The 24,594-nt window shown below is 45.0% G+C and overlaps 1 protein-coding gene across 1 annotated transcript in view; it reads right to left on the reverse strand.

Annotated features, from left to right (window-relative positions):
• The window catches only part of LOC144790656 (receptor-transporting protein 3-like), a 40,424-nt gene extending 21,385 nt beyond the window's left edge, over nt 1-19,039 (reverse strand). Inside the window, exons 1-2 of the mRNA XM_078665386.1 lie at nt 18,691-19,039; nt 5,731-5,915 (exon numbers count right to left, since the gene is read on the reverse strand). Of these exons, the coding sequence (XP_078521512.1) occupies nt 5,731-5,912 (182 nt within the window). The 5' untranslated portion in view covers nt 5,913-5,915; nt 18,691-19,039. The remainder of the gene's footprint in view (nt 1-5,730; nt 5,916-18,690) is intronic.
• Between the last annotated feature and the right edge of the window lie 5,555 nt (nt 19,040-24,594).

The raw sequence follows: 24,594 nt of genomic DNA on the forward strand, positions 1-24,594 counted from the left end.
AATCGCAGTTCAGCTTTTTATCACGTCTCTTACTTCTTCAATTGTGATTTCTTCGTTCAGGTCTTCTTTTCCTCTTCCGATAAGGATCGGAGTGGCTGGAGATCTAGATACTTTCTGATCTGTTCCTCAGTAGGATTTATGTCTTTCTTGTATAGGTTGGAGAAGAAGTCTGTGAACTCCTGCATTATTACAGTATCCTCGGAGCTTGATTCTATTTGGTTGTGCTGTTGAATGCTGGATATTTTATTTCTGGTTTGATCCGTCTTCATTTTCCAAGCCAGCATTTTGCCGCATCCTTCTCCATATTCATGCTGCGATAGTTTGCTGGCTTCCCATTTTCTCCTCACTTTATTCTCCGGGAGGTCAACTAGTTTCTCTTTTAGTTCTTGCCTCTCCTTCTCTAGTGCTTCTTTGATGGATGAAGTGCCTTCAGTCGCTATTCGTGAGTCGAGTGTTTTTATACCCTTTTCCAAGTCGCCTGTTTCCTGTTTCATAGTTCTGGATCTATGAGCTCCCATACTCAGCAGCTTCCCCCTGATTACTGCCTTATACGTGTCCCAGGTGATTTGCTTTGAATTGCCAGTTTTGTTGTCCTCAAAGAAGTTGACTGTAGCAATCCTAAGTTCTTCTGTTAACTGTGTGTCTAGTAATATAGATCGGTCGACAGTCCATCTAGGTTGTACATTGTTATTTGTCATTTGCAGTGTTAGTTGGACTGCTGAATGGTCGGACAAATGAGCTGGCAGATGCTCTATGCTCCTGATATTGCCTATAAAACTCCTATTTATTAGAAAATAATCAATTCTTGATTTGTGTCTGAGTTTTTTGTTGTGAAAGGTAAAGGGCTGCCTTTTGTCGCCCTTTTCTTTCCACATATCCAACAGATCCAAATCTTTTTTTTAGTTTCCTAGCCAATCCCTCATTTTAGGTAGATTTGCTGTCTTCCTGGGGGAGATCTATACATTTTGGGATCTAGTATTATGTTTTAGTCGCCCCTAGTATTATCGGTGCGGTTGTTGATAGAAGTTCTATGTAGAGTCTTTGAAGGGGGGTTGGGTCATCTAAGTTTGGGCCGTAGTAGCCTGCTACAGTAAATATACTATCCAAAATTCTTATTTTAGCTAATGCCCATCTTCCTTTATTGTCTACTACCTTATGTTCAATCTTGGATTTATGTGATTTTTTGATGATTATTACTGTGCCTTTGATATTACAGTCTTGATTAGTGCAGACATGGGCATCGACCCAGCTTAGATTTTTCATGATTTGGTCCCATTCCGCGCATAAAAGGTGCGTCTTCTGAAGTATGATTATCTCACTGTCAGCTTCTTTAAGGTAATCAAGGATTCTCCTCCTTCTATTAGCTGTTCTAAGACCATTAACGTTCCAAGAGAGTATTTTAACTTTTTGGGAGTTTGTCGTCATTTTCTTATGTTATGTTGGGGAGTGCATGGTCTAATTCAAGTTTACGGGCCCCGTATACTCCTTTTGGTTTTATTAGTGAGGACATTTTTTCGGTTTTTTCCCTAGTTTGCTCCCCACCCGTGTTCTCTTCTTATTTTGTATTTGTACTTTTTGTGAAATTCATCGTTGCCCACCCTGAGGAAGCCTCCCTTCTTCAGTTTGGGTGGTATTATTCACCCTCTTCGATCTCCATTCTTCACCTAATTCGCAAGTTTTTACCTTTTCACCTTTCTTGTGTTATGTTGCGGTCCGCAGTTGATCCTTAATTTGTTCTAAAAAAGTTTCGACCTCTCTTGGGTCTCTGATATTATACATTTTGTTTCTCCACATGATCCTCGGAGCTGCAGGGAATTTCATTTGAACTGTGGCTCCAAGGGACTTTAGTTCTTGCATATATTGTCCCAATTCCCACTGCCTGTCCTGCGTGGCTTTGGACATGTCTGAGCGGATTCTAAATGACCAGTTGTCCTTATTAAAGGTGCCCATTCTTAAGGCCTCGCTTAAGATTCTCTCTTTCAAGGTGTAAGTTTTAAAATTAATTAAAATCTTCCTTGGTGTCTTCCTCTCTTTATTTTTGCTGAAGGGGTCGCGGTGAACCCTCTGTATGTCTTCTGCCAGATTAGCTTCTTTGGCCCAGGGGAAGTACTCTTCCAGGAGTGAGACAGTGAACTTTTTGATGTCCGTCCCTTCCAAATTCTCTGGGACGTTCAAAACCCTCAAGTTGTTCCTTCTTGCCTGATTTTCTAGTGATTCAAGTTTCTCCTTCATGCTTCTGTCGCTATCTCTTAAGGAACGGATTTCCTTTTGATTAGTTTCCACTTTTTTATTGAGGGCTTCTACCATTGATTCCACCGCTGTCACTCTTTCTCCTAGCACGTTCAGTTTGTCGTCAAGAGTTTCACACACTTCCTGGATTTTGCTCTGGTTAGCTTCTAAGACTGTATATTTTTCCCTCATTTCTCCCAGCATTTTGTCCATGAACTTCTCGATGAACTTCTCCATTTGACTTAGTGTGGGATGGTCTTCCCCTAGGTCACCTGCTGATTGTTCCGCAGATTTTGCCATGGCGGAGTCTCCTGGTGCCTCAGCCTGTGGGGGTATATGAGTAGCTGTCTCTTTCTCTTTGCTCATGCCCAGGATTTTGTCCTCTGGTATTACGGCGTTTGGTCCCGCTCCAGCAGGAGGTTTATTTTTTGGGGTGAAGCCTACGTTAACAGATTCAGGTTTGTTTTTATCTTCCAGAGCTGGGTGATTGCCTCTCGTTTGAACCAGCTGCTAAACTTTAAAGAAAGATCTTAGAGAGGGGGTCACTCTGATATTTCGTTCTAACTGGTCTTTCCCTGGATCTTTCCCCTTCACTGTTTTGCTTTTTGTTTTTTGCTCTTGGTGATCTGGGTTAGGAACCCCTCTTGGCTTCCTTTTTGTCCTTCTGGGGGGGACGCTATGTTTTGTTGGGGGGGGGAAGCTCTGTTTGGAGAACTGCCTATTCCTGAGGCAATAGCTAGATCTTGTCCTGTTCCCACCTTCAAGCTCTGCTGGCGGGTCAACAAGGGTTGCCCCTACAATGGGGGGTTGAGTCTCCCCTTCTCCCCTGGTTTCCAAACTTGCGTGTGGGATTGCGTGTTCTGCCTCTATTCCTCCCTTGGCTCCCTCTGGTCCTGTCCCCTTATTACCACTCACTTGCCTGTTCCCTCTACAGCCAGCAAGCAAGTCTAGCGTGGCAACACCCTCCCCTCCTCTCCCTCCTTGTACCTTGCTCATGGCCGTGTATGCAGTCCTCTGTTCAGGCCTGGGTAGATTCTGCCGATTTCCGAAGTGGAAATGCCTCGCCTCTGGTGGGGGGGGGGGTATACGGGACGTCTCCTCTGTCAGCTTCTCACTCCTCTCCTCCGTTATGGTGCATCCCTCGGATTCGCCCGTATCTGTTGATTCTGCCGATTTTGCCTGTCCTGGCCGTCCCACCAAATTCGCTCTGACAGCGCTCCCCAGTCTAATGCGGAACTGCAAATTAGTTGAGACTGGGACCGCAGTGCTTGCGGCGGTGTCTGCCGCGCTCACGCTGCCGCTCCTGCCCCGGAACAGGAAGGGGATCCTTCCGATCGCCTTCCTGCAGTCCCCGCTTGCTCCTGATGCGGCCGCCCAGAGCCCGGAGTACATCGTCAGGATGCCTCGAATCGCGATCGTCACCGCGGCTCCACCCTTGCTGTTGCTGTCTGCTGTAGCTGTGCCTTGGGGTGGATAGGCTCGCATCCCCGAATCGCCAAAGTCGCCGAAGGTATTGCTCCGTGAGTCCGGTGAGTCTCAGTGTTTAGCGCTCTTTCCTTTGCTGGGGATCATGGATGGGTGGGAAGCGGCCACAGTGCACGTCTACTGGTTGGATAGAAGAAACCGTTTACAAATCCAGAGGTTGTCCAACTAAATACCAACAATCTAGTCCAAATGGACCTAGTACAATGACCCGTAGTGATAATGCCTTCGATTATCATGTGTATCGTTTATAGTGGGATCAGCTGGAAGCTTCTAGCATCTCCATATCTGGGGGCAGATCGTGTGTTCGATTAATACATACGTGCATTTCTATATGTTGTTATTGGTCATGTGTGCTCTGGTCTATTGTATTGGAAAAGCAAATAAAAATGTTATTACAAAAAAGAAAGTACACATTATGTAAACAAAAAAGACAAAAAGTATTGCATCAGGAGTGGGCACCATCATGCCAAGAGTGACTGCAATATGCCAGTCATTACCACCATCATGACAGGGCAAGCGTTACACCCTTGTGCCACGTGTACCACTGTTATGTTTGTTCAAACTATTGGCCGGAGTACCTGGTACCAGGCAGTGGCAGTCAACAGTATTGTGAGGGGACACACATTTTTGGGGAGCACGGCTTCCTTGCACACCTGAGTGTGAGAACCTGATACAGCTGGCGTCTCCGATAGTACAGATATTTATTAACAAATAGGTTGGATCCTCTGAATCCAATATATAAGAAGGAATGATGTGTTGCCAGCGTGATACAGCAGAGAAAGCATACTGTGCACAATGCTCTCTGATGGAGGACACACATTGGTCCTTCGCACAGAACGGTGAGGTACGCTGTACTGTGCACTCCTTGTGGTTCATGAGTGTGGCTTGCCGATTCTTTCACCTGTTTAATTCACCTGTTTAAAAAAAATGTGATCCCAGGTTAGCAGAGACAGATCTGAATGTCAGCCATCTTGGATATGGCATTAAATAGTCTGCAAATTGAGTATCTAGTGAGACTTACACACATCATAATTGAAATCCAAAACCCAATGACCAAACTCACACCAATAGTGAAGATCGCAAGATCTGACAGTCTTTCAGAGCCACCACCATTTGGAAAAGAAGTCACAACCAGCAGACAACAGGCCACATTCCTACTAACCCAACAGCAGTAAAAAGCCAAAGAGTTACCGAACATTGCGGAGCATAAAAACTGCGCTACATATCATAAAAGAGCATGTCATGCCATTGTGTGATTGGTGGTGAATGCCACCTGGAGGTAGAGTCATCCACTGGTGCACGTTGGGCACTGCCAGTTTCTGCAATGAGAACCTTATTGTCGTTTCACTTGTCCGGGGTCTCGTACAAGCCTTTCTGTTCACTTACATGGACCAATGCTTATTTGAAACAAATGACCACATGCAATATATGTGTTTGTGTTTCTATGATGCTGCAAAATCCAGTTGGAAATCTGAGGATTAAAATACATCTCAATAGTACTGATAAAGGAACTATGGGGCCCGATTCACAGAACTAACTTAAGACAAAATCCTAAAGTTACTACTTTTGGTATTCACAGAAGTTAGGATTTTGTCTTAAGTTTGTCTTAAGACAGACTTTAGACAGACTTAAGACAAAATCCTAACTTAAGTCTGTCTTAAGACAAAATCCTAACTTCTGTGAATACCAAAAGTAGTAAGTTTAGGATTTTGTCTTAAGTTAGTTCTGTGAATCAGGCCCAATGTCTAAGAAAGGGACTGTAGAACGGTTTCCGCACCAGCGGTTGCAACTCGCAGCAGTCACGTGGACCGCAACCTCCTAAGACCGCCTTTGGGCCTTGGCACTTATATTTTTCACTAACTAAACACTGCTCACCACAATAAGAGTTAATGTTTCCCAGCTTATTGATACCCATTTTTCCAACCTCAGGTAAATGGGTGTTGGAGTCAGCCTCGCTGGGATTCATTGTGGTATCCAACAGGTTTGGCGGCGCTCACCACGGTTTAACATATTTACCTGCCATAAGATGCCTTCTCAAACACCTTCCACCCTTCCTTACGCTTCTCTTGCGCCAGCTCGTTGGTTATGCTATAGTTGAAGTGGAGCTGCCATGTGTCTCCATGCTCCTCCTCTAGCTCCTCCTCCTGAATTTCATTGAACAGGTCAATCCAGGCGTTTCCTGATTCCTGCCGAGACATGTCCTTCAAAGAAAAGGAACCAATGAAAATGATATTCTGTAAACTTGTGGCTCTGACAGAAATTCTACGAATACGTTTACTGACTTTTCAGGTGACTTCCACCATCATATACAAAATTCTATTCTTCTTTGTTGTAGCATATTTTCACATTGAACTGTTTGCAGTGAGACTAAGACTCTTATTACTAGAATCGGGATGTATGACGGTACAACGCGTACCGTTACAACGCGTACCTTTACGACGCAGGTTTAACACCGCAAGTCGTTACAATGACTTGCGTTGGGGGGCGCTGGATAGTGAATAGTTTAATTTACTATTCCAACTCCAGTCCCCGTGGATAGTAGGGAAGGTGTTGGATAGTAAATTAAACTATCCCCTATCCTAGAGCGCCCTCCAGCCAGAGTCATTGTAATGACTTTTGTGGTAAATCCTGCGTTGTAACGGTACCGCGTTGTAATGGTTCTGTTGTAAAGGATGTTTCCCTAGAATCGCAGTAATGAACGCCTAATTAGAAATCTTACACGAAGTTTATTTTTGTAATCTGAATCTAAAATCAATTGAGTTCTACACAAAATAATTACAATTCTCTCTTACTGTAAAATATTCTTATTTTTCTGTTTATAGTTTTCTATTGTGCCAGTGGGATCACTGTTCTCTACATTAAGCAGGGGTCGGTGGAACTAGCAGAATTGTACTCTATGAAATTCAGCAAAGTCACATGAAAACTCCATGAGATTTCACTGAGTTCCGCGAGCACGTCACGCTGCTCAAGCTGGTTTTTAGCGCTGGGAGCTTGTGATGCACTGTAAAATCGGCGAAAACTGCACCATTCGCCTCTGCTTATTTCTGCCGCTCAAGTGGATTTTCTGCTTGAGCGGTAGTATTCTCAACGTGAATGGTAGCGACCTGCCGCAACCGCCTGCTTTGAAATATTGCTCTGGGACTCATCCGAGCACTCCAATTTCCTTGCTCATGCTTGCTAACCTAATGAAAGGGAGATGCGCGTGAGAAAAACTCCGCCATGTGTCGGTTTGCAGAGTTTTTCTGGAACTCCGTGCTCCAGGCGGAGCATGGAGTGGGCAAAGTTCAGTGAACTCCGCCAGTTGAGCAGAGTTTACCGCCCACCCCTATACATAAGATGGTCAATGTATCACAATTCCCACTGATGGTGTAAAAGCAGGGCTAAAACAGGTATTGACCGGAATACCATTGTCAGAATATAGGCTCACATAAATATTATGTCATAAATATCGTTTACAAACATATAGCTCATTCGAGTTCATAGTGAAAAATCCACAGCAAATGGGACTGAGATATTCCACATCTAAATAAATTGTATTAATTAATGGGGTCAATAGGGAGGAAAGGTATAATCTTGAACTATAACTCTTGGGGCCCCATTAGGATGGCGGACGGATCGCCCCGCCCGGCCGGAGGTAGCCACCGCCGGCCCGGCGGGGGCGATCGCCTGCCATCCCTGCAGTAATGATCCCCCGCCATATTATAATGGCTGGGGGGTCAGCGGTGAACGGAAAGTCCGTCCGCCGCTTTTCCACCCGGTCGACATGTCGACCGGGCGGAAAAAGATTCTATATGGTGGCGGTGTCTGAAAGACACCGCCAGCCATATTAGGATGTGGGTTTACAGATGTCTTTCCGTGGCTGGAAAGGCATGAAGAGTCTGCTAGGGGGGCTGTTGCGGGCCCCCAGGGATTCCTGGGGGGTGCACATGGGTGGTACCTATGGTACCCCCTGCAGTTCCATGCACAACATGGCAGGCACCGCGCGGTGCCTGCCATGTTGTGCATTGAAGTGCCCAACATGCTTCCCTGGCATTGTGGCGGGCGGTGCTGAGTGCACCGCCCGCCACAATGTTAGGGATGCAGGATGCGCCCGCCACTGTGTCCGACACATCCTAATAGCACCCACGGGACCCCCCGCCGTCCGCCCGCCATCCTAATGACCCCCATAGTATTGCAAAGCTGCAATGTGCCTTTATGAAATTAAGTACGCATAGCACATACATTATTTTTGTAAACCATATTTAGGACACCATTTTTACGTAGACGATATTTCTGTAATGGTCGTCTGATGTGCAGCTCTCGTATAAAGGATGAGGGCAGCATTGGTAATATCAGGATACCTTGGTCTAGGTGGTAACATGTAGTTGGCCGCGCCTGGATACCCTCACAGGTGACAAGTAGCGCTCTACAAATCTACTGATTGGTTGATTAATTAACGTAGTTCATACACTATAGGAGAGGTGGAAATCGCGGAGTGCGTGAGCAGATGCATACCGAATCGGTGCTTTTTAGCGGTGGCTGAAATAAGTCAAAATTCTCTTAAGCCTACATAAGTCTGCACAAGTAAAGTGCACTATTGCTATGCACGGCAACCACGTGGACCCTCTCACCAGTGCTTAATTTGTAAAAGAGTGATTGCCGGTGCGGAAGCTCTGCTCCGACCCTGAGGACGGTGTCATTAAAGGTTGTTGCGTGGAATGCCAAGGTGGGGTAGACTTAAATCCACCTCATGCCTCTTTAATCCACTACCAGTCAATCCCTGTATCTTTATCCCACTCATCGCGGTCCTCGCTTTCCCCCTTTGTGATGGTTTTTCCGCCTTTCTTTTACTTTCTTGCCACTTGGTGTGATTTTTCCTCCTTTGCTTTTGGGAAATGTCAGATGAGGAAAAAGAGTGATGGTCCCTGAAAATGAGTGCCGGTGGACCCCACCAGCTACCACTGGCTCAAATTAAGCACTGGCTCCAACACTTTTGCATAACATTCACAGGCTTTTTTCGAGCATTCTTTGAATGAGAGTACACGTGAGAGAAACTTGCGCATTGATTAATAACAGGAGCACAGTTTTCTCATGAGATGAGTATAAGAAGACCTTGCATAGATACAAGAAAGGTGGTCTCCTAACGGGTCGCATTGTTGGGTTCTTAGCTGAGTGACAAGGAGGTGGTAGGTGTTCCAGGGAAGGGTTGATAACAGCCTTGAGGGTCTGAATTTAGAGGGGTCCAGTTGTAGTGGAATGATACTTCATGTGACGTGGGAACCTTCCCTTCATATACTCTGATGTCCTTCATGCCCCCCCCCCCAAAAAAAAAGTACCTAACCCATTCCCCACTGCAGTCAGAGGAACATCTGTCCCACATTGAGAAGACAGATTTAAAAACTCTAAATTTGAAAACAGTGCAATTCCACGATGCCCTACTGGCAAGGGCAGTTACATCATGTGCCTATTAGAACATGGACATGTCACAGAAAATTAAATCAGATGACCTTTGTTCCAGACGACATGGAATTTTTTAAAATAAATAAATTAGTGAAAACTTGTGGTTTCCATGATCAAAATATTTATTGTGATAACTGCTGCGGTTGTATGACGTTACAACGCATACTTTTACAACGCAACATCCTTTACAACACATTCCATTACAACTCATGCCATTACAATGAATTGCCTAAAACTACCTTTACAACGCATTCCATTACAACACATACTACCTTTACAGTGCATACCATTACAACGCATACCATTACATTGCATGTATGGTAAGTATTAGATAGTATAGGGGTAAAAATGACTATTCTAACTCCAGGGGGTGCAACAGTAGGGTAAGTGTTGGATAGTGTAGGGTACTATGCGTTGTAATGGTATGCTTTGTAATGGTATGCATTGTAATGACTGCGTTGTAATGACATGCGTTGTAATGACATGCGTTGTAATGGTATGCGTTGTAGTGTCATGCGATGTAATGGTTGCGATGTAATGGCATGCGATGTAAGGGATGTTGCGATGTAATGACTGCGTTGTAATGGTAGTGCGTTGAAAAGTTGCGTTGTAAAGGTTGTTCCGCACTGCTGCTTTTGTGAAGATCTACCATTTGTGCAGAGTGTTCTTTTGAAAGAAAAGATTCAGGTATGCCTTTTCTGAAAGTGCAATAAATGTTCCAATCTTACCCTGGGCTTACAGCTAGCATCTCTGGGTGGTCGGGGTTGTTAAAAAACGCTGAAGAAAGGGGGGTGAAGCCTTAAACCTCACCTTTTATCTATTTACGTATGTAAAGGTTTCCTTTACAGGGAAAGTGACTCAGAGTGGTGTACACCAATTAATAATAGAAGGAAATCACAGCCTGCAGTAAACTAGTTCAAGGGACACAAGTGAAAGGTGAAGTGTGTCATGGTATGAAGGCCACAATGAGGAGGAGGAGGGGAGATAAAAAGAGGGTAAGAAAAAAGGAGGGCACAGGAGGAAGCAGAGGGGTGGGGGGGAGGTGGAGAGAGGGAGAGAGGTGCGTCATCAGAGCTGCCCTGATCCTGAAAACGAGCCAAGTTGGAGACAGCACGGGACAGGGGCGGCTCCTCTGCCAAGGCGGAGGAGCGTCGCCTCACCGCTCTGTGAGCAGTTGAAAATGGAAAAATAAAATAATAATAACAAACATTATCATTTTATTTTTCCGTCTCTGTCTCAGCTGATATGGGGCAGGGCTGGACGTCACAGGAACAGTGGTGACGCTGTCTTAAGTGCGCATGAATGTTTGGCCGGCCCGAGGCTGTATCACAGCCTGGGGTGGAGAACGCGCCCAGGCCCCCAGTCCCTCTCGGAGCGCTGAACCACGGCGCTCAGACCAATCACAACGCTGCCACTGCGAGCACAGACAGGGGCAATGGGTGCCGTAAGGTGCAGTTGCCCCTGACACAGGCCCTGCCACTTATCTATTAGCTGAAGACTTACCTTTACACCAACACCCATCTCCTGGAGAGTGGCCCTCCATTGGCTTGTGCTTTATTTGTTAAAACGACTTGAGGGCAGGGCTCAAAGTTTCACTTAGGAGATGACTGTGAGTGCTGCCAAGCGCCTGTGGGTGCCACCATGCTTGCCAAAGGGGGCCCAAGTGACACCAACATGCAGGCCTGAGGGGGCATCCCCTCAGAATGTGTGCAGCCTGCCAGCGCTTGATGGCAAAGAGCTCTGCAGGGGCGCGTGGCACCAACGGGCACCACTTCCCCACCTGACAGCCACTTATGGAAGCACTTCTGACAAGTGCCAAGCACTGGAAACACCCAGCTCAAATTAAGCACTGTCTTCATCCAATTTCACCAAAGCAGACGGATATCCCGCCCAAGATGGACTACAGCTGGATGTGCACGTTTATTGGGATTTCCGCACTGATGTGCCTATATGCATGCTACAATAGGTCCTTCTTGCTTGTGATAATGTGTTGGATAAAAAAAAGTCAAACAAATATTGGCAAATGTTATATAATAACATGGCATGTGCTTGATTTCTAAGAGTACCACTATTGTTCCATTGGTACCAGTGACGACTGATTGAAACGTGTCTGCTAAGTACGCTTTACACAAAGTCTCACTAGGTGCCTGATATAGCAAAGGCTTTTACCCGTTCTGGGGCCGATTCACAGAACTAACTTAAGACAAAATCCTAAACGTACTACTTTTGATATTCACAGAAGTTAGGATTTTGTCTCAAGTTTGTCTTAAGTTTTTCTTAAGACAGACTTAAGTTAGGATTTTGTCTTAAGTCTGTCTTAAGTCTGTTTTAAGACAAACTTAAGACAAAATCCTAACTTCTGTGAATGCCAAAAGTAGTAAGTTTAGGATTTTGTCTTAAATTAGTTCTGTGAATCGGGCCCATTGTGTCTATGGGGAAACACGTTAGTACATAAGGGCCTGGGTGTGGGTCATCCTAAAGCCGCTCAGATTTTGGGATTGCATTGAGATGCAATGGAAAGAGTGGGATTTTAGCTCCTGTGAATGGAACAGCGACGGTTCCTGAAATGTGTGGGGTACCGGTTCCATATCTGGTTCGCCCTGGGGTACAAAGTCCACCCTCGCTCGGTTGCCAGTCGGAGCACAGAAGAATGAAAGGACCCCTTACTTGGAGAACTCACAGCTCCAGCATTAGCTAGGAAAAGACTTTTGGGCCATATGTATCATGCAAATTCGCATTCGCAAAGGCCGAAATTCGCAGAATTTCGGCCTTTGCGAATGCGAATTTGCTAAATGGAATGTAATAAGAAAAATTTGGTGCAAAATAAGGAATCGCAAAATTTGCGATTCCTTATTTTGCAATTGCATTTAAGGAATCGCAAATTTTGCGATTCCTTAAATGTGATGTATGTAGCAAAAAAAATTAGCAAAATGCCCTTAAGGAATCGCAAATTATCACCAACTTCTTGAAAAATGCACATTTTTGCATTTTTCAAAGTGCCATGTGACGCACATACATGCCCTTAGGTCATGCATGTGCACCACATGTGCACCCAAGCATATTTCCTTTGGACACCCCTGCACCCTTGAAATTATTCTCAATTTGCGATTAGCAAATAGCGAATCGCAAATTGAGAATAACTTCCCATTCATTCCTATGGGCCTCCTGGCCCATAGAAATGAATGAGAAAGTATTCCTTAATTGCGATTCGCAATTCGCTAATCGCAATTAAGGAATTCTAAGAAATCGCAAAAAAAATTTGATTTTGTATATACATATCAATTTGCGATTCTCAAATAGCGATTTCTTATAAATCGCTATTTGAGAATCGCAAATGGGTATCTTGATACATCTGGCCCTTTGTCATCAACGCAGCTATGTGATAAGGAGAGCCATTTAGACTGGTCAGTGTGGTCTCCACTGGCCTCAGACACATGCTTAGACATTCCAGGCCCAGTGGCCAGCCTGCCCCTTGAACCCCTAGCCACCTAGACATCCAGATAGAAGGTGTTAGCATAACCCAACCTGCAAGGAACCTGGCCACTAAGGCAAGTTGAGGCTCAGGTGTTTTTTGTGGGAATGGAAACTCAACAATTGTATTTATTTATTTATTTTCAGAGTTTTCTACAGCTCGAACCAGACCCAGGGTAGGGTATCAGAGCGCTTTACATAAAGAGCAAGGTGAAAACAATTGGTGAAAACACGCTGTTTACCAAAACAAAGCATAAAAGTAACAGCATATAGTAAAAGGTTCAGGTGGATAGCAGTATTGAGCCTTGTTCTGAGCAAAAAAAAAAAAGTTTGAGTTTGCATAGGTCTTAGCTTCGCGGTCTCATTGACTCAAAAGTAGAGGTCATTCGGACGTTGTATAGCTGGGGTCGTGTTTGTGCAGTTTTATGGTAGAAATTTGCTCTTCAAGAAAGATTTGGTTTCCTTTTTAAGGAGAGGAGTAGAGGAGATTTTTCTGATGTATGGCGGAAGCGAGTTCCATATTCTTGTCGCTGCTCCGGAGAAAGCTCTGTTGGAGGTTTTGGTCTTGTTGAAACGTGGGGGTTTCAGAAGTAGATTGTCTGCGCTCCTAGAGTGTCTGTTTCCTCCAGATAAGGTAAGTTTTTGGGCTAGGTACTGGGGGGTGTTGTGGTGTAGGTAGCGCCTTGTGAGTGATGCAGGCCATCTTTAGGTAAATTAAACATTGAAGACAATTGACGGCTTCCATAAAGGGGGAAGGCTTATGTGGTTCAGTCAGAACTGCACTGGGGCCAAGACATCTTGGGTGAAGGAAGGGGGCAATGAGGTCTAGATGTGACCCTGTGATCAGAGAGAGGCAGGGTGGGACTAGCCTATAGGGAGATCAGGCAGTGCATGAACGCCAGCCTAATAGCTCAGTGGGTTGACAGTATTTTATGGGGGATTTTGAGCCTGTTTCGTAGTTTGGTGTGCCTTTTTTACTGTTGATTTCTCTGATATTACCATAAAAATATCCTGTAGCAAGCACAAATCCATGCAATCTCCTGTTCCTTATAAAAAACCTATGCAACGTGTTTACAAGTTCAAGACTGCCCTATTTGCAAACGTGGGCCTTTTTTTAGCAATTTGATTCGCTAATGGGGGGGACACTATTATTTTGCTGCCGGGGCCTACTATTTTCTGTCTGACCCTAGGGAGAGGGGACTTTGAGGCAAATGACCATAGATTGGCTTCGGGGAGTCACTTGGTCAGTAAGACTGGGGGAGTGTAAGTTTCACATTTCTCAACAATCACGCTGGCATATCATGATAAAATACCCAACTATTTACTAGAGAATACATTTATTAGAGCGGTGTAACACCCCAAAAACCCCTCCAAAGCCACGCCCATATCCTCACGGTGGGCCCGATTCACAGAATGAACTTAAGACTCAATCCTAAACTTACTACTATTTTGGTATTCACAGAATGCACTTACTACTTTTGGCATTCACAGAATGCACTTACTACTTTTGGCATTCACAGAATGAACTTACTACTTTTGGTATTCACAGAAGTTAGGATTTTGTCTTAAGTTTGTCTTAAGACAGACTTAAGACAGACTTAAGACAAACTTAGGACAGACTTAAGACTGACTTAATACTGACCTAAGACAGACTTAAGACAGACTTAAGACAAAATCCTAACTTAAGTATGTCTTAAGTCTGTCTTAAGTTTGTCTTAGGACAAACTTAAGACAAAATCCTAACTTCTGTGAATACCAAAAGTAGTAAGTTCATTCTGTGAATGCCAAAAGTAGTAAGTGCATTCTGTGAATACCAAAATAGTAGTAAGTTTAGGATTGAGTCTTAAGTTCATTCTGTGAATCGGGCCCAGTATGTTGCACACACAGTAGGTGTTACTCAACACATATCCAAAAAGCACAACCTTATCTTTTGTCTGATAAAACAATTTTCGGATCTTTCTGATTCAAGCTTACATACAAACCAGCTTTCGACACATAACACAGACTTGCAGCTCACTTAAGTATGTATATGAATATATGGCATTTTTACCTTCAGCGGCTTTGCCTTCTTATCCATGTCACTCACTGAGAGATCCTGAAATGCACTTATTCATTCTCACAACCTGACCTCCCAGAGTGGGGTGGTGATGGCTCTTGTTATTGATACCACGTGGGGTGCTTCACACCATTCAAACCAGTAGCAAAGACAGCTATCAAGTACTGCGATGACAAGGGCTGTTGCAATCCTATCATTACTTAGTGTTGACGCTCAGCTGTTGTCAAGGAGTTCTTTGTTAAAGTTTTCAAAATGGCCATTTTGTTTTTTTGGGACACATGACCCTTCAGGTCAGTTTTACTCTGAATATTTTTAAATATAAGGCAAACGCCCCCAAAACTTTTTTAAGTATGAGGGACACTGTGGGAACACATCTCCCCATCTGTGCTGTATAAGGCCCTCTACACACACCAACAGCTGTCATGTGCTTAATTTGTAAACCACACATTGCCTCTGCCAGCGCTGCCAATGGCAGTACTAGCACAACTACTAACCATCACACTCCTACAAGTAATAATAATAATCCACATTTGTAAAGCGCACAATCACCCGTAAGGGTCTCTAGGCGCTGGGGGGCGTCGGGAAGATTAAGCAAGCTATTGCCCAGAGTCACATGGTGCTGGGCTAATCTGCCGCAGCTGCCAGGGATTGAACCGTGAGCCCCAGATTCCAGAGTCAGTCACCCTAGCCGCGGCGCCACACCTCTTCCGACTACTCCAGGCCCCCAAAGCTATAAGAATGGCTTGGGCAGCCGGTAATAGTCATTTTTTATTTATATTGAATGAATAATTACCTGTTGTTGTTGTCATCTCCAAAATAAGCCAGACAGCTCCACCTTGTGGCAGCTGTCAGAAGCACCGGATGAAGTGCTGGTGCCGAGCACCGAAAACCACCAGCTCAATTTAAGCACTGGTAGACATGGTCCCTATTCTGAGAAGAGCACTTCCTAAAAAGAATGCCTCGGATAGTCGCTGCTATCCAGGGGTGTCCTTTCACCGGTCTGGCTGTTAGCAGAAAATCTACTTTAGTTCTGAAAGGGTCTGTTCTCAGCCTCCGATACAGCCACCCACTTCTTCCTCTGAGTCCCCAAGAAAATCAAAAGGCTGTGTGAATGATGTGCAATCTCTTCTGTCAGTGGAAGAATTTCAGCTGTGCGGTATGAACCATGTAATTTATTTTATTTATTTATTTGCGGAGTTTTATAAAGTGTGAACATGACCCTTCAGGGTATCAGAGCGCTGTGCATATAACAGTCAAGTCATACATACAACAAAATGCAAGATGGAAAATGCAGGGAGCAATGCAAATACAAAAACAGATACAATATACCAAAATGGCTTGTTAAAGCCCAGATCCTGAGGAGTCCACATGAAACTGATCCAACTGAAGTGACTAAAGACACTTAGTGAAGGAATTTATTCATCAAAATGCTGAAATTCCGCAGGCCCAATTGTGTTATGCAGTCCCCCTTCAGGGCCTTCAAAGAAAATGTGTTGTGAAATGTTGCAAATGTTGTAAAATAACCCACAGTTTTAAGAGCTTTAAAACAGAGAGAAGTGTGTGTCCGTACGTTTTTGGCTCTGTGTGCTTGTAAGAATTCTTGGTGAAATGCTGCAGCCACCTCACCATACCCGACTGAAAGCGCCTGTACCCAACTATTTCAACCTCATCCCCACGTTGTGGTTTGGGAGACAGCGAGGTGGGGTACAGAGCGGGGGTGCTGACATCAATTTTACATCACAGAAGTCATAGGAAGTGTGAAAATCCCAAGAGGCAGATTTACGAGAACTGGTGCATCCCTGCATATTAGCAGGGATACGGCAGTTAAATTGCGACACGTAAAAATACCTTTGCGCCACCATGAATGCGCCGTATTTACAATGCCACACACCCTGGTGCAAGGCTAGACAGATGCGTGATGCACCTTTTCGGCGTAAGAGCAGCGCATTTGCCTATTCCTAACATGCTGCGTCACTCCTTATGCCTGCTTGAAGCAGGCGCAAGGTTTTGACTCAGTGGCATCGTAAAAGTGACTCTGTGTAATCTTGTAGATTTCACTGCGTCACTTTTACGGGCCTTCCATTCGACGGAACGCCCACCCTGTATACATTACACCTGACACAAGTATAATGTAGCGCAGGGCTTGACAACGTGACGCATATCCCTAGATGCGTCTCGTTGTAAATGTGTCGCAACGTGGTGCATTGTTTCCGACACCGCAGCAACATAGAAGTGACGCAACAGCGGCGTAAAGATGTCGCAAGGGGCTTGTAAATCCGCCCCCAAGTGTCCGAAGAACGCGTGTAGCAAACAAAGGGGAAGATTTATGAGGCCCTTGCACCACGTTTACGCCGCTGTTGCGTCACGCAAGGCCGCGTAAACGTGGCGCATCCCTACGAACGGTTTACAACGTGACGCATCTAGGCAGATGCGTCACGTTGTAAAGCCCTGCGCCGCTTGTGGGCGTTCCGGCGCAGGGTGGGCGTTCGGGGGCAGGTGCGCCTCGCAAAAGTGGCTGAGTTAAATCTATAAGATTTCACTCAGTCACTTTCAGGCCAATGCTGCGTCAAAAGCCTGCGTCTGCTTGAAGCAGGCGTAGGTCTTGACGCAGCATTGTGGAGATGGAGCACCCCCGAGCCTTGCTGGAGCTGCGTCGCGCTTGCGTCACGCAACTGTGCCGTTTTTGCCCCATGGTGCGCCGCATTGTAAATGCGGCGCACCATGGGTGGCGGATCTGTGGCGCACTGTGGCGCACATTAACTGGCGCATCCCTGGGGATGCGCCAGTTAACATAAATCTGCCCCAAAGGATGTAGTAGCAGCTGGTGGGGTTTTTTTGCAGAACACTTTTGCAGATATATTACTAAAATATGGTAGTGCAGTATAATTAATAAACAGCACATTTTCTGTTGAAATTGCCATAAATGTGGAAAGACACGCGGATTTTTTTATTGTTAAAAAGAGTGGCGACAATGCGTGGAAATTCGCCTACAGGAAATAATTATGTCTTGATTTATTTTAATCCTATTTAAATCTTTTTTTTTCATTACACTTCAGGATTACAAGCAATGGTGCTTCATTTAAAGCTTTCCGAACGGCTGATTTAGTCTGAAGGATATGTACAGTCCATATACAGGTATTTAGATTTCATAATTTGTGTCAGAAAAAATGGCGTGTGCTGTATTCCTGCGCGACCGCCACATAGTTCACTTTACAATTTCATCTCACTTGGCAGTTAGAGAAAGTAAACCCCACTCTCCTTGTTAAAATAATGAACAGCCATGGGCAGAAGCTTTGACGTCACTCTTTGAGGAACAGCAACTCTTACCAGATAAAAAAAACAAAAGTTAAAGTCGCGCTGCATTACCCCCAGCACCCCGACTTCCAGCACCTTATGGTCACTGGCCTGGGGCTGCCATATTTCGGGTGGGGGGGGGTGTTGGGGGGGGGGGGTGTCCTGGGCCTGCTCGGGTGTGCCTGGGCGAGTGACCGTGCCTTGGTTCTGTCATATGAACAGTGGGGGTCGATGGAAAGAGACTGAACCCCAGATCCGAGCTATGCACAAACACACTGTCCTATGTGCCTCGAAGCCTGTCGGTGCAATTCAAGGGCGTCTTAGAGACGTCCTGTACATATAAAGATTGACATGTTCAACTCTTGCCCCCTTGGGGCCGTCTGGGGCCGAGCGCACCCCGCGAAATATGACACAATAGCACACTTTACTTCACAGCGCTTCTGCTGCCTCTAAGCGCCGTGAATAAAAGGTATCCTTATTACCCTAATTTGAAGTGGGAAATTTATCGACCGTGAAGGTTAAAAGGCTGAGTGGATTATGCCGGCTCCTGAATGTGGTTTTCAGCAGAGTGCGGTCTATGGATGAAATCAGCGGCGAGCGTTTAGCTGGTGAACTGCTGCGCCCTGCACCTTATCTTCTCTTGGAGACATCACCTGGAGACACCCCCCCCCCCGTCGGTCTCCCCACAACAGATAGACCCTTTGTTGGTCACATACCTGCGGTTACTTTTCGCTGACCCTGGAGACTTGCCCAGGAGCACACGGTGCCTCTGCGGTTGTAGTTCTGTCTGGGGGACTGGCTGCTGTGCTCCAGTGACTGACAGTCTGGGCATGTGATGGGTGACAGTCAGAGCTGGGCGTCAGCTGGGGCTGAGTGTATCCGAGGAGGCGGCCTGAGCAGGAATCGAAACTCAGAGCTCGGGGTAGATCCGACCTTGATTCCTGCCTGGAGGCTCAGCGAGCTGTCTACACAGAGTCCAGGCAAGAACCTGCCCCCCCACCTGCGTCTCATCCCTGTGAGGAGAGCCTTCTAGGAAAAACAAGCATTAGCAAACGCATTAGGTTTCGGTTTCGCTTATGTGATTAATAATAAGCTGTTTTTTGTTGTAAGTTGTAGCTTGCTGAGTAGTTGCACAATATAAGTTGCAGAAAGTCTGTGAAAGTGTTATGACTTGTTTCTGTACAAAAAGGCAATGTATTGTGCTGTTACTTTTGGTACAGTGCGGGTAAGCTTTAGCAAAATTTAGAAAAATGAAATGAAAGAGGGAAATAATTCAATTTATTGATGTAATGGCAATGGCTGTGTCACTTCTGTGATACAGCGGCGGCGTAAACCATGCGCCACGTTGAGCCCTATTTACAACGTGACGCAGATTTCACTCAGTCACTTTTCCGACGCTGATGCGTCAAAACCTTGCACCTGATTGAAGCAGGTGTAAGGCGTGACGCACCATGTTGGACATAGGCAGGGTTGGAACAGTGCTGGAGTTGCGTTGCGCCCATGACGCAACTCCAGCACTGCGCCAACCTTACGCCAGCAGATGCGAAATGCATCTGTTTATCCGTGCGCCATGATGCACTGCATTGTAAATACGGCGCATCTGTGGTGGCGCAAGGGTAAACTTGCGTGACGCATCTTTCCTGGCGCATCCCTGCTGATTTGCAGGGATGAGCCAGGAAACTTTAAGCCCCGGTGCCACTGCGCCTGCTGCACCACACAAATCATGACCCTATTGCCTGTAAAGTAACTGCACTTGTGACTGCCTGTTTAATAGCAAAATATTCCAATATTTGGTGTATAGAGGGGTCCCTAGAGCTTTGGTCCCCGGTGTCACTGCACCTGCAGCACCATTCAGATCATGAACCTGGTACCTAAAAGGTAACTGCATTTGTGGCTGTTTATTTAGTATGTCAAAATGGCAATATCTTTAGTGTTTAGAGGAGTTCTGACAACTTATGGCCCTGGTGCCACTGCACCTGCTGCACCATTGAAATTATGACCCTGTCACCTGCACTTATGACTGTCTGTTTAGTTGTAAAACATAGCAATATTAGGTGTTTAGAGGAGTTCTGACAAGTCTTGGACCTGGTGCCACTGCACCTGCTGCACCATTCAAATAATGGCCCTGTTGCCAACAAGGTAACTGCACTTGTGACTGCCTGTTTAGTAGTACAATATAGCAATATTTGGTGTTTAGTGGACTTATGACTACTTTTGGACCGGTGCCACTGCACCTGCTGCATCCTTTGAATCAAGCCTCTTTCAGCTACAAGATAACTGCAATTGTGACTGGCTGCATAGTTGTAAAATATCGCAATATTAGGCGTTTAGAGCTCCAAACTACGCTCATCACAAGCAAGTTTAAAATCATTTAATATAGCCTTATAGCCCGCCTTAGCGGGCTATACCGGCTATTAAAGGCCCGCTGAATCGTTAAAGGCCCGAGCAAAACATGCAGATCCACGAAGGCTACGTAAAACTTCCCCTTCAATAAAACATTTTTTTCCTGTAAATACAAAGGAAACGAAAAACCTGATCCAAGGTACTAATATTGACACAAAAATCTGCTTTGAAGACGGACAGAATATTTTCTCGAGAGATCCAATCCTGAATACAGGCCAATATCTGATTGCTGACATAATTGACTGTTGTGTCTATAACTACCTGGCTGGATTGGACCTATCCCCTTTCTTAAAAATTGGTATAATCTCAGCTGAGTTACAAGAGGGGGGATTTCATACTTAATTGGATGGCATTGGATAACATATTAATATAGGAGCCACTGTCTTTTAGATCTTCTCTGCACAGATCATTAACAATTCGACCAGGGCCAGGACCTCTGGCTGGGAATGCAGGAGCTAACTGCTGCATGGGTTTCTAGTAGTGAAATTTCAAGAACTTCTAGGGTGCCAATTGAGAGATTTCTCCCCAAAACTACATTCTCCTCGTCCTCCTTACTGCCAAAAGAATACAGGTCCACAAAGTGGGATACCGACTCTTCCGGCCGTACAGTAAACTGTAGGGCCGACTTGGGTCCGGTCAGGCAAAGGGCAGCTTTCGTCCAAAAGGACTTATTGTCCTTGGCGACCAAGGCACTATGTAGAGAAGACCATAACGAACATTCCCACTGTTCCTTGGCGTGATCTAATGCCTGTCTATATCTGGCTCTACATTCCGCCATATCTGGGCGGAGCTTAGATTTCACTCCCTGTAGGAACTCTCCCTTGGCCTTCCTGCATTCCTGGTTGTACCACTCAGCCACGGGGGGCGTCTTTTCTCTCATCGTTTAACATGACATTTCCTCCTTTTTGTGTTTGACCAATATTTCCAATATCTGCATATTAAATATCTTCTGTTGGTTGCTCAACTTCCCTATTATATCCACCCTGGTGAGTTTGGACAACACCGCCACCTGCATAATCACTTTAGACTTAACAGCTTCCAGGGCCATGGAATCGTTCTCAGATTATTACTAAGGGATAGCTTGCCTAGGTCGCTCCGACCCCTAACGTTGGGTTTGCATTCTCCATAGTTAATTAAAGAAAGATTGAGAACATTGTGGTCGCTGTCAGGTCTTCCGACCACTTTTATATCTGACACAATGGGCCACAGAGTAAGGTCGACCAGGCAATATTCAATTCTACTAGCATGGCCTGGTCTATTAAAGGTCATTCCACCGTTGGGATCTGATTTGGTTCTGCCATTTGTGGCCCTGAGATCGTGCTGCAACATAAGAGCCAACACCAGTCCTCCTCTTTTGATCCATTAACCACTGGGCGATCTCTGGAAAGAAATCCAGAAAAGTTAATGCAGTCATAAATATCGGCTTCACCTGGATCATAGTTTACAACTACTTGGTGTGAAGGATTTTTGGGGAACAAACCCCTCCCAGCTGGCATTAAAAGCAGTTATTAAGAAGAGCGTGAGGTTGTGGTCCTTTCATTCGGATAGGGCAATATTGTCAACAAGCATTTGCAATGCAATAGGTCTCGCATTATGAAAGTTTGAGCTATTGGTCTGGAAATCACATTTTTTTTATTTATGTGTTGGTTTTCAAAATAGCTAAATTAATAGCTTTGTCATTTACAATGTCAATAATTATAACTTTCGCAAATGTGACACCTATAGCATTTGTAATGCAACATGTTTTGTATTTACGTGACTTAGATGTATTGATATTACAAATAACAATGGCTTTTAATTTTTTTAAATAATTAATGCTTAAATAAAAGTGATTGTAATTTATAATGGCAATAGCTTAAACTTTTGTAAATAACTTTTGTGAAGATTGTGTTCAGTGTATTTTATTGTGACAAAAATCCAAGAACAGAAGTGAAATATTAACATCTTTTTTGTGACATTTGTAATAAAGCTTGAAACATTGAGAGAACATATATAAAGCAGTTGTTGTTGAATGGTTGCACAGATTGATGCTGTGATGGCGCGGAGTGATGTTGTGGTGGCGACGAGTAATGTTGTAGCGTTCAGTGATGCTGTGGTAGCGCATAGTGATGTGGTGGTGCCCCTGAGTGATGCTGTGGTGGCCCTGAGTGATGCTGTGGTGGCCGTGAGTGATGCCGTGGAGGCCATGAGTGATGCTTTAGAGGCCGTGAGTGATGTTGTGGAGGCCCTGAGTGATGCTGTGGTGACGCAGAATGATGCTGTGGTAGCGCATAGTGATGCTGTGGCAATCCGCCTGGTTTAGCTTTCGTGGTTCCAACTCTATAAGTCTCGACATCTGCAATGCGCAAGCGCATTGGCAGAGGTCGAGACCTAAAAAGGAAACACATCTGGGATTTGTGCCCCCTTGTTTATGAAGCACGTTCGCACTTTATTGGAAACAAAAGTTCCTGGCTCTAAGGATGGGTGAATGGCCTTTTTTAAAGAATCGGCCAGAATGGCGCCACCAAGATAATCACACCCAATGTAGGTTGTGCGGCTACCACACTGAAGGAATGGAACATATAGTTTGTCTATGCCCCTCAATGCTTACCGTTAGACGATTTTTACTGAGAGAAGAATGGATTAAGCTCGGAATTTGATCATGCCGCCAAGGCATAATAGCAGCCTTAAACCCGGACAACACGAAGTTGAATATCGGGTTAACAACATTTGTCACAAGGCGTTAAAACTGTTGGAAGTCATCGGTGCTGCTAACCACTCCCCACTATAGAAGCGCGGCATTCCATCTTTGGGTTCAGTAACAGTTTTCCGACCACCAATAAACTGCTGACCCGAACCTGGTCTTCGAGTCGAACATTAACTGCCGAGAAGCTCTGCAGAGTTTTAAGTAAAATGTTAATTTTGTAACTTTCTGTAATTTTACTTAGTGTTTTTCTTTAAAGAATATGCTGAAAGTGTTTTTATATTGTAAGGGTTTTAATTAACCAACAATAAAAGTTATTTCTACAATGGGAGATCTAGCTGAGGAATTTTCCAAAAGTTATCCCACTCCCCAGTCAAATCTAATGGAGCGGAGGCGAGGGGGGCAAATGTACAACTAAAGTCTCAGCTACCACTAGAGGGTTTTTTCCTGTGCCTTCAGTGAGGGCATGATCTAGAATGCCTATGATATTAGTTTCCTCTGTGCCTGAGCACACTATTAAATTCAGATTTTTTGCCCTCAATGCAAAACGAGATCTAGTACTAGATAAACGCACTTGTGACTGTCATGTTTAGTAGTCAAATATAACGTTATTATGTTTAGAGGGGTTCTGACAACTTTTGGGCCTGATACTACTGCACCTGCTGCACCATTCAGATCATGCCCCTGTTGTCTGCATGGTAACTGCACTTGTGGTTGCCTGTATATAGGAATAAAATATGCAAAAGGAACAAATGATGGACGGAATGCTGAACAATGCAAACATTCAGCCCCAGTCACAAAGATTCGCGTTTAATCCATCTAAACTGGGGTGGCGCGAGTAGCAAAAGAACAATGGATTTAACCCAGATCTCTTGACTGGGGGGTGAATGTATGATTTATTCATCATTCCATCCATCATTTGTTAGCGTAGCTCTTTTCGCCATGAGCGGGACGGGTATGCACAGACCTGGGTCCCGTGCTCACTGTGCCACTGGATTCAAGCTAGCCTGGCTAATGAGGGGTAATACCCCGAAACTGGTCGCAAGATGCTTGTTCCGGTCCAGGGAGGACCTGGTTTGGCAGTTCGGGCTGGACTATTCCCTTGAGGAACTGGGTCAAGACTGATTTGCATATGGCTGGGTCCAAACTTGGGTGGCATAGTGGGCAAAAGAATGATGAATTTAACTCAGATCTCCTGACTGGGAGTGAATGTATGATTTATTCATCATTTCGTCCATCATTTGTTTGCATAGGAATAAAAGATAGCAACATTAGGTGTTTAGTAGGGTGCCTAGAGTTTTGTCCCTGTGCCACTGCACCTGCTGCACTATTTTAATAATGTCTGCAAGGTAACTGACCTTGTGATTGCCTGTTTAGTAGTAAAATATAGCAATAATCGGTGTGTAGTGAGGTGCCTGGAGCTTTTGGTCCCAGTGTCACTGCACCTGCTGCACTATTGACATCTTGACCCTAGCGCTTGCTAGATAACTGCACTTATTACTGCCTGTTTAGTTGTAAAATATAGCAATATTAG

The sequence above is a fragment of the Lissotriton helveticus genome, chromosome 11, assembly GCF_964261635.1.
Source record: "Lissotriton helveticus chromosome 11, aLisHel1.1, whole genome shotgun sequence".
In the NCBI taxonomy this organism is placed as follows: domain Eukaryota; kingdom Metazoa; phylum Chordata; class Amphibia; order Caudata; family Salamandridae; genus Lissotriton; species Lissotriton helveticus.